General features: G+C 33.7%; 2 protein-coding genes across 2 annotated transcripts; both read left to right on the top strand.

Annotated features, from left to right (window-relative positions):
• The first annotated feature begins 2,948 nt into the window (after positions 1-2,948).
• LOC145948801 (uncharacterized) lies at positions 2,949-3,686 on the top strand. Its single transcript, XM_083058365.1, has one exon. The coding sequence runs from the start codon at positions 2,949-2,951 to the stop codon at positions 3,684-3,686; it is 738 nt and encodes a 245-aa protein (XP_082914491.1).
• A 4,170-nt stretch (positions 3,687-7,856) lies between these two features.
• On the top strand, positions 7,857-8,843 carry LOC145948802 (uncharacterized; the record flags this gene model as incomplete). Its single annotated transcript, XM_083058366.1, has 1 exon — positions 7,857-8,843. A coding segment is annotated over exon 1 (987 nt), but the record flags the coding sequence as incomplete, so codon positions are not given.
• Positions 8,844-9,923: the final 1,080 nt, after the last annotated feature.

The following is a 9,923-nucleotide window of genomic DNA, read 5'->3' as shown; positions in this document are numbered from 1 at the left end:
AAGCAGTGGTATCAACGCAGAGTACTAAACATTTTTCTCTAAAATGCTTAGTTTCCTCAAAAAACTGCTGATATAGTCGCTCTGATACACCCTGTATATATATATATATATATATATATATATATATATATATATATATATAATAGTAGTGGGGTACCTTGTATAAAATATTTTTAATAATATAAATTTATTATCTTTTTTTACTAGCAAAAAAGTCGACTTTATAACATTTTAAAATGCACGTATTGTGATGTACATCAGTTACCATTAAAAATAAAAAGCCATTTTATCAATAGGACTGGTTTGCATAATAAAGATAAAAAAATTTTATAAGTTTTGTATAATTGAAATTATATATAAATAAATATATATATATGTATATATATATATATATATATATACATATATATATATTTATTTATATATAATTTCAATTATACAAAACTTATAAAATTTTTTTATCTTTATTATGCAAACCAGTCCTATTGATAAAATGGCTTTTTATTTTTAATGGTAACTGATGTACATCACAATACGTGCATTTTAAAATGTTATAAAGTCGACTTTTTTGCTAGTAAAAAAAGATAATAAATTTATATTATTAAAAATATTTTATACAAGGTACCCCACTACTCAAATAATATTTATAATTTTTTGTATATATGTATATATATATAAAATAAATTTTATATATATTTTATATATAATATATTTATATAAAATATATATATAGAAAAAATTATAAATATCATTTGAGTTATGGGACACCTTGTAAAAAATATTTTAAATAATATAAATATATTTTTTTTTACTAGCAAAAAAAGTCAAAATTATGTTTGAGAATTAATAAAATGAAAGAGAAATATTTAAATATATTGAAGGAGAGAAATTAGAGAAAAGTAATTAAACCTATTTTCCAATTTTTTTTCGTTTCTATTACAGGAAATACTAAATTAGGAAAATGGTCACCTACTTCTATTCGGCGTGCGGGATTATGCGAGGACCATTTTCATCAAGATTCCTTTACAGATGACACGAAGAGAAGACTAAAACGCAATGCAGTGCCAATTCCATATGCATCTCTTATTAATGTATTAAATACGAACGATATATACATCAACCAAAATAGAGAAATGCAAATGGAACAAGTGCCTTATTTTGAGACAAATATAGAAGAAAATGCCACATCAGTATCATCTGCATCTATTTCTGTTGATAATAATATAATAACAGATGAGCAACCATTTTTAAAACAACATTCATTGCGATGTTATCAGCCATCACGTTTATACTTTGATACTGCTGTGGAAGAGGAAGATATAACGCAATGGGTGCATCTTGAACCACTTGAAAGAGTTTCAATGTCTACATCTGATTGTGAAAGAGTTTCAATGTCTACACCTGAAAGAGTCCCTACATCTGTTCCATATAATAACAAAAGAACAGAAAATGAAGAGAATAATACGATACAGAATTTGTACACTCAAATGAATTCTTTAAAATTAGAAAATATTAGATTGCGGAAACAAGTAAGACGTTTAAAATATCGTTTGCGTTGTTTTCCACGAAGACGTAAAACGCCGAAAAATAAAAAACAGAAGAAAAAGATATTAGAAGAAATGATAGACGAACTGGAGCTGCATTCTGTTGCCAAAGCAATGATAAAGTTGCAGTTGCATACACCAAAGGCAAATTATACGGAAGAAGAAAAAAATCTTTCAAGACAACTTTATTATTATTCACCCGCTGCTTTTTGTCGCTTAAGAAAAGCGGGCTGTAATTTTCCTGGACAACGAACTATGCGAAGATGGCTAGAAGAATACGACATACGACCAGGATTTTGCGATCTTATCTTTCAAAAATTAAAGGAAAAGATTTCTCGTATACCGGTGGAGGAAAGAGCATGTGCATTAAAATGGGACGAAATGACTATTAAACCTTACGAAGAATATTCGCTTAAATTGGACCAGATAGAAGGCCTCGTTGATCTCGGATCTCTAGGAAGAAAATCCGAAAGAAGTAAATGCGTTTTTGTATTCTGTCTAGACAGCTTGAATGCGCATCATGCATGGCGACAGCCTTTGGGATATTTCCTTCCAGGAAAATGCATGAAAGCAGAGGAAATAATAATAATAATAAAACAATGTCTAGATAGATTGAGTGAAACGGGTGCAGATGTACAACTTCTTACATGTGACCAAAGCACACCTAATCAAAGTGCTTACGCTCAACTTGGCATTAATCCAGAAAATCCATTCTTTGTATATAATGGGAAAAAATATAATGCATCATTCGATTTCCCACATTTAGTAAAAAGATTGCTAAGTTTCTTAAGAACTCATGAAAATCTTTACTGTGATGGAAAAATTATTGCATCATATTCTGATTTCGAAAAGACATGGTCTGTTGATAGTGCCACAAAAGGAGGTTCTAATTTATTGTCTCATATTACAGAAGCGCACATGCGTCCAAATTGTTTTGAATCAATGAATGTGAAAAGAGCATTCCAGATATTGAGCCACACTTTTGCAGCTGCAATAAGAACAGCTGGTCATGGAAAACAATTAGATTCAATTACATGGCAAGCGACGGCTGATTTTGCAGAGCGCTTAAATAAAATTATTGATGCATGCAACTCTTACAGTATTAATATTTCATTTGGCGGCAAACGACCATTATCGTCTAAAAATCCGGATATTGAAAATCTATTAACAGATTTCATCGATTGGTGCTCAAGATGGTCTAAGTCGGAAAAAAGCATAAGTCAAGTTCCTTGTTTTAAAGGTTTTGTTGTGACAATAAGAGCTATTCTTGAAACTTATAAAATACTCTCAACGCAATATGATGGATTTGAACTTGCGACAGGATTATGCAACCAAGACTCAGTGGAACATTTATTTTCGAAACTGAGACAACGCGGAGGATTTAATCCTAATCCAACTGCAAGAATGATCCGATTGTCTATTAGACACATACTTTCAACAGGATACATACAAACTAGTGACAAAGGCAACACTCAATGTCCAGAAAGTGAAGCTCTTATCAACGAACCAAGTCGACTTGTAAAAAGGATCGAAAATATGAATATGAACAATGACGTAATAGAATATGATGACTTCGAAGACGAAATGCTTCTTGAAAATGACAATATTCTTCTCGAAGAATTAAACATGGAAGAAATTGAAAATGTTGACCCGCTTAATAATTATGATGAAAATGCTATCGCATATTTTGCTGGGTTTATCGCGCGACGAAGCATTCAAAAAAGCAACTGTGACCATTGTCGTAACGATATAATGAAAATGCTTATGGATGAATCGACAGAAAACGAGAAATATATAGAATTTCGCGAATATGAAAATGAAGATGAAGATGCTCCAACAGTAACAAAATTAGTGCGCCCAACGACTTTATATATAAATATTACTAAAACACAATTGATGGCATTTAATCGCACGTGGCAATATCATTGGGCATCTAGAAAAATTCTTGAGAAAATTGTTACTGAATGTGTGCATGCAACGAATAAAATACATCCTGAATGGCTAGATGAAAATAAACCATGTTACAATCATCGGATGCAAGCATTAAAATATATGATTAGAGTGAAATTATATTCTCGAACGAGATACAACAATCGTGCCGCAAAAAGAACTAATATACCTTCAAAAAAGAAAGTCTTTTAAACAAGTAAAAGGTATATTAGAATAAACCATCTTGAGCATTATATAAGACAAAAGAAGAAAAAATATAATAAAAGAAAAATATATGAAATAAAGAATAAAGTAAAAAAAAAAGCAGGAATAAATATTTTAACAGACGTGAAAAAAGTACGTGAAAAAAGGTACGTGAAAAAAGGTAGGCTAAAAATGAAAATAAATAAAAAGTAAATAAAATAATAATAAATAAAAAATGTAGAACGCGGAAAAATATTTTTTTTATTAATATATTTTAATATTTTCTTTTTTCTTTTTAATATTGTATGTATTTTTCATTTTTGTCATTTAGAAATAGTACTTATTGCGCCTTTGCACTATATGATTGGATTTATTATCAAAAATGTTTGCAAATCATATAGTTTAGCGCAATGAGTATTATTTTCTATAATAATGAGAAAAATACTCATGAATTTTTCAATTTCATAGAAGATCGCAATCACAGTTGAAATAAATTGCATAAATCGTGAACTAGCAAGTCTTATCACGATATAAAGAAAAGGAAAAGCGGTCATGCTAAGAAATTGTAAAATCATGCATTTTCTTATTATCAATGACAATACAAGACATATAATATTAATTAAGTTTTAAGAAAATATAATACAGAAATATATATATATATATATATATATATATATATATATATATTGTTGGCATATATGGTATTCTACAATGATTATTATAGAACAAGGTACATACATAGGAATATCGTAAAATGTATAATACACAAGTGATTTTTATTAATCACTTATTAAATAAGATATCTCAATATATAAATAAATGGGAAAAGAGATATCAAAAGATATAACAGATTTTTTCTGTTATTTACAGGAAATCTATATTACATAGATTTTCTCGTGATAAGACCTGCTAGTTTTAGATTTATGCAATTGTTTCAACTGTGATTGCGATCTTTATGTCATGCTTATTAATATATGCCAACAAAAATTATGTTACATAATATAAACTATTATTATTTATAAAATGCTGAATACTTTTAAATGCGTTCTACATTGAAAAAGATAAAATTTTATTATAAATATGTTATATTAAAAAATAATATACGTATACATATATGTGTGTGTTATAATATACATATGTCAATGTAACATATTTTCTTAAATGTTATAGACGTATTACATTTTAGTTACAGGTTTTTATCAATATGAATAATCCATGGGGGGGGTTTTTAGTGGGTGCAAGCCCCACATAACCCCGGGGCCGACCCCGAGGTATGCGCCGTAGACATTTTCCCCTCCGGCTCCAGGCAAAAAAAAAAAAAAAAAACGCGACCGATACTTTTTCATTCAAAAAAAACATCCTAAATAATTTGAAATTTAAGTTTTGTTAATTGTTTTAACAATATGTATTTAATTCTATTTTTTTAATATAAAAAAAATTTTGTGCAATATATGGAATCGAACTCGAGTCTTCAGCGTGAAAGACCGAGCATTTTCTCGCAGAGCCATAATTACAATATACTTAAACATTATCGTTATTTATAGTACATATTTGCCTCAAGTTATGCAGTCTTTTTCTTACAAATTAAAAACATTTTTGACTTGATTTCCATATTTTTCGATTTATTTCTTACTATGCTTTGATTTATTTCAAGGATGGACAAGGGAAAAATAATTTCGTTGCACATTTACAAAATGCTTTGATCAAATTGGATGTAGTTTATTATAAATATATCGCAAAAATAACATTTAATTAATAATTTATAATTTATGGATATATAGAAAATGGACGATCGCTTATTTACTAGTCGAAAAAATGAATCTAGCACGGATATGAATCACAAATCGAAAAGTGGATGTAATTTAGCACGGACATGAACCAAATGAACGATGGTATCGAAAAGTGGATGTGGCTACGTAGTTCCAATTCCTAAAAGTGGATGCACGGCGCTGCTGTACCACCTAGTAAAAGCGTCCCACGAAAATCGCCGGCATGGCCTCTCTCAGGCTTCTCTCTGATAGCATTTATATTCTGTGTTTTTGCTGGGGTAATATAATATAGCAAATAGTGAATATGCGCGTGCGTGCGCGTGTGCGTGCGTGTGTGTGTATAGGGGAAAGTTTGCTAAATCGTACCGTTCGTTAAATCGTACCACTACTGTTATTCTTAAACAGAGTTAAAATATTTTAAGATGTTAAGCGCTGTTGTATCACATCTATTCTCACTCGAATGCCTCAAGATTTGTTTTCTTTCTCAACCGATCCGTTAATTTGTGTGACATTAATGAATTTATTCTGTGTGATTTTTATGTAATATTTGGCAATTCGGCACTCCGTGCATAAACTATTACATTGATAGAGATAAGCAATTAAACTTATTATTATAGTAATTTTTTTCATTTTATTTAAGCCTGTATATGGAAGCGCTGAAAAATCGGCAATATGTTCATAATTTTTTTCACAAATTTTACAAATCAATGTAAGTTCGGTAAAACGTACCACTAACTTTTTCTTATATCATACAAGTACGATTTATAAATTAATTGTTTTATTTACGTATAGTTATTTTTCTTGATATTCAGGTGGACAACCGTAGAAAATATTATCAAATTTTATACCTATATTGAGATAATACTTATTTATATTCTTGATGATACAAAAAGTATTTCTGGTAAATATGTGAAGAAAACTTATGTTTATAAATATGACAATTTTATAGATATGTTTTGTTGCAGATTGAGAATTTTTGTAAAAAATAAAACTTTATCTTTGTTACAAATTTTTAATTTTATTGTTTAAGGTACGATTTGAAAGTTTATGGATAGATGTGTGTGTTTGTGTTTGTTTGTTTGTGTGTGTGTGTGTGTGTGTGTATACACTTTAGTAAACCGGTATTGTAAATTGCACCACACACAAATTCCATTATTTCTTAACTATCAATTTACAATATGTTTAGAACAATGATGTTCATGTTTAGCGTATATCATTGACGGAGAACTAAAGTTTCAAATAAATATAAAAATTTTGTCATTTTTCTTTTTGATAATTTTATTGCAATTATAATATTTACCTTAGAGGGTACGATTTAGCATACTTTCTCAAATATTATATATATATATATATATATATATATATATATATTTATAGAGCACAAACATATTTTATAATTAACATGAATACTTACGAATAAGTAGAGATACTATGCCGGTTCTAACCCATGGGACTCCGAGGGGGGTGCGGGGCGCGGGGGGTTCTCCACGGCGAGGGGTATGACGTCACGCGGGGCGGGGGTATCTCGATGGTGCGGGGGCTGACGTCACGCGGGTGGAGGGGATGTTTCGACAAAGGAGGGGGAGTTTTCTGAGTGCAATATTTGTAGATGGTATCTTTACGACTTTTTTATGAGGGTTCTTAGACATTTTCTCAAAAAGGTATAGAACAAGCGCCGATGATTGACAATTTTGTACCCTCGTTAGTATAATTTTATTACGGAAGCGCCGATGTCCGGCTGCTCGAACTTGTCAACGGAGCGTTCTAGAATCCATAAAACTATGTTTTTTTCATTTTATGTCTATAAATCATTAGGATATTATGGAAAGAAATGAAGATTTTAGGGCCGACGCTGTGACGAACATGTCAAACGTTATTTATAGGTGCAAATGTAAAAGCGTTGACGTTGGGCAGCTTTGTACCCTCGCGGAAAATCGGTCGTAAACGAGAGCGAAACATCTTCCTTAATATTTTTTAAGGAAGAATGCAACGTATCGGCGCCAACGTTCGGCTGCTTGTAACCGGAGCGTTCTAGAATCCATAAAACTATATCTCTCATTTTATGGACATTTTATCATTAGGATATTATGGAAAGGAATGAAGATTTTAGGACCGACGCTGCGACGAACATGTCAAAACATTATTTATAGGTGAAAATGTAAAAGCGTTGACGTTCGGCAGCTTGTATCCTTACTTCTCTATCCATAAAACCGATATCTCGGGTAACTATCTTTTGAGATACGCCAAATGTTAAAAAAGGAGACAGAATTAGGTGAAATATATAAGGAGGATGAGAGCGCGTCAAACCATAGTACGATTTGAAAGCGCATAGATGCAGCGGTGAAAAAAGTTTAGTGGTTACTTTCTTGTATTAGAAGTGTCAGTGGCATAATAGTGAATAAAAGAAATAATGGAAAACATCGAGCAGACTGAACGCGACCTGTTGGAGCGGTCCCGCCAAGTCACCACCTTGGGCGAATATTTTGAATGGGTGCTGCGCTGCGAAGAGTTTATCGAAGAGCTCGAAGAAAACAGCCGTAACAAGCGTCCGCGACTCTCGATTGGATATAGACAATCTTTGGTGGCTAGAATCGCGCGACTCGAGGGTGCAAAAATTCGATTGCAAAAAGAGTTTATATCCAGTGGTGGTGGTGAATACAGTGGCGACAATAACGCGGAAAGACTCGTTTGGCGAGAGATTGATACGGCGTTCGAGAGCCGCATCTTGACCGGTGCGGTAATAAACAATAATTACATAGAGCCTCGTCAATTTCTCGAGGATGCCAAAGACATTGTGATTGAACACGTGCAGAAAGTGATGCAAAAACACATTAATGTAAAAGTGAACACCGTGTTTAATGGCGAGTTTGTGTCCGGTGATAAACGTACCAACAAAAGTGTCAATACAAAAAACTATGAACTCTTTCACACGTCCGATTTACACGAGTGGTACGAGCGCCGCGTTATTGAGCCCACGCTAGCATCGCTAGAAGAGTTTCAAGAACGCGATAGTGGTTGGGCGTTGTCACAAATAATTAACTTGACTATAAATATAAACAAGTATAATTCAATGCGCGCGGGGTGTTATCTAAACTTGCCGCGAGAAATTGTGACAAAGAGAGCGGTGGTGAACGTGCGATCAACGGACAATGCATGTTTCGCATGGTCAGTGGTGGCCGCTCTGCATCCAGTTGCAAAATATAGTGAGAGAACATCGTCATATCCGCACTATACGACAGTGCTAAATTTACAAAACATTGAGTTTCCGATGACGCTGAACCAAATAAAAAAGTTTGAACATATAAACGATATCTCAATCAACGTCTACTGCATCGAGAGGAAGAAGGAACTATCAATTGTTCCGATACGACTCGCCGATCGGAAAAGAGAAAAACATGTGAATTTGCTATACGTGGAGGAGGACGACAACGTTGGACATTTCGCATGCATCAAAAATCTATCCCGGCTTGTCAGCACGCAACTGAGCAAACATGATCACAAGAAATATAGTGAAGAATATACTGATTAGATTTGTCGAGACACCATTCAATTTATAATAATGCCTGCTTCGTGAAGTTCCTCGATGATCGACAGGATCTCATTGTCGATCAGCGTCACTCGTATCGGGAAAAAAATGCCTATCAACAAATTTGGATTATTCGAACCAAGAAATGATGCAACCGGCACAAGCGGTTCTTGGGATAGATTGGTGAAAAGTTATGTGCACGAAAACGCTCTGTGTCGCGTCGTTACGGACTATGACGCAAGGTCGCGGAAGATTCGTCGTGTAGCGCAACCTGAGGCTGACACCGATCCCGTCAACAAACTGTATGTAGAATCCTGCGTTAAAAGATTGATGAATCAACAGAAAGAATCAGATGAGAAGCTGACTTCGTTCGAGAAGGATGTGCGGGCAATACAGATTGTGATAAACGAACTTCAACGCGCGACTAACGCTAACTCAGAAACGGCTATCAACTTGAATGAGCAGCAGTGAACGAGTTAGGAGCGGCTATCGAACGGTTATCGAACATCTACGAAGGGTTATCGAACGGCTACGAACAATTATCGAACAGCTACGAAGGATTATCGAACTACTATCTAACTACAATGAGTGGTAGTGGTAGTGAACGGCCTAGCAACAGCTGCGAACGAGGCTACCAACAACTCAAGCAGGGCTGCGAACGGGTCAGTAACGGCTGCAAACGGGTCAGGAAAGGCTACGAACGGATTAGAAACGACTGTGAACAAGGCAGCGAACGAATCAAGAACGAATTTCGAATGGGTCAAGAACGGAAGTAAACAACGCAAGAATGGCTCAAGAACGGCTCAAGAACGACTACGAACGGCTCAAGAACGGCTCAAGAACGGTTCAGGAAGGGCTGCGAACGGGTTAGGAACGGCTACGAACGGCTCAAGAACGGGTCAAGAACGGCTACGAACGGGTCAGGAACGGCTCAAGAACGGCTATTGAAGA

The sequence above is a fragment of the Prenolepis imparis genome, unplaced genomic scaffold (assembly GCF_030444845.1).
Source record: "Prenolepis imparis isolate NDT839.2.m4 unplaced genomic scaffold, iyPreImpa1.0 SCAF_718, whole genome shotgun sequence".
Classification (NCBI taxonomy): Eukaryota; Metazoa; Arthropoda; class Insecta; order Hymenoptera; family Formicidae; genus Prenolepis; species Prenolepis imparis.
This window is presented reverse-complemented; position numbering and strand designations above follow the sequence as displayed.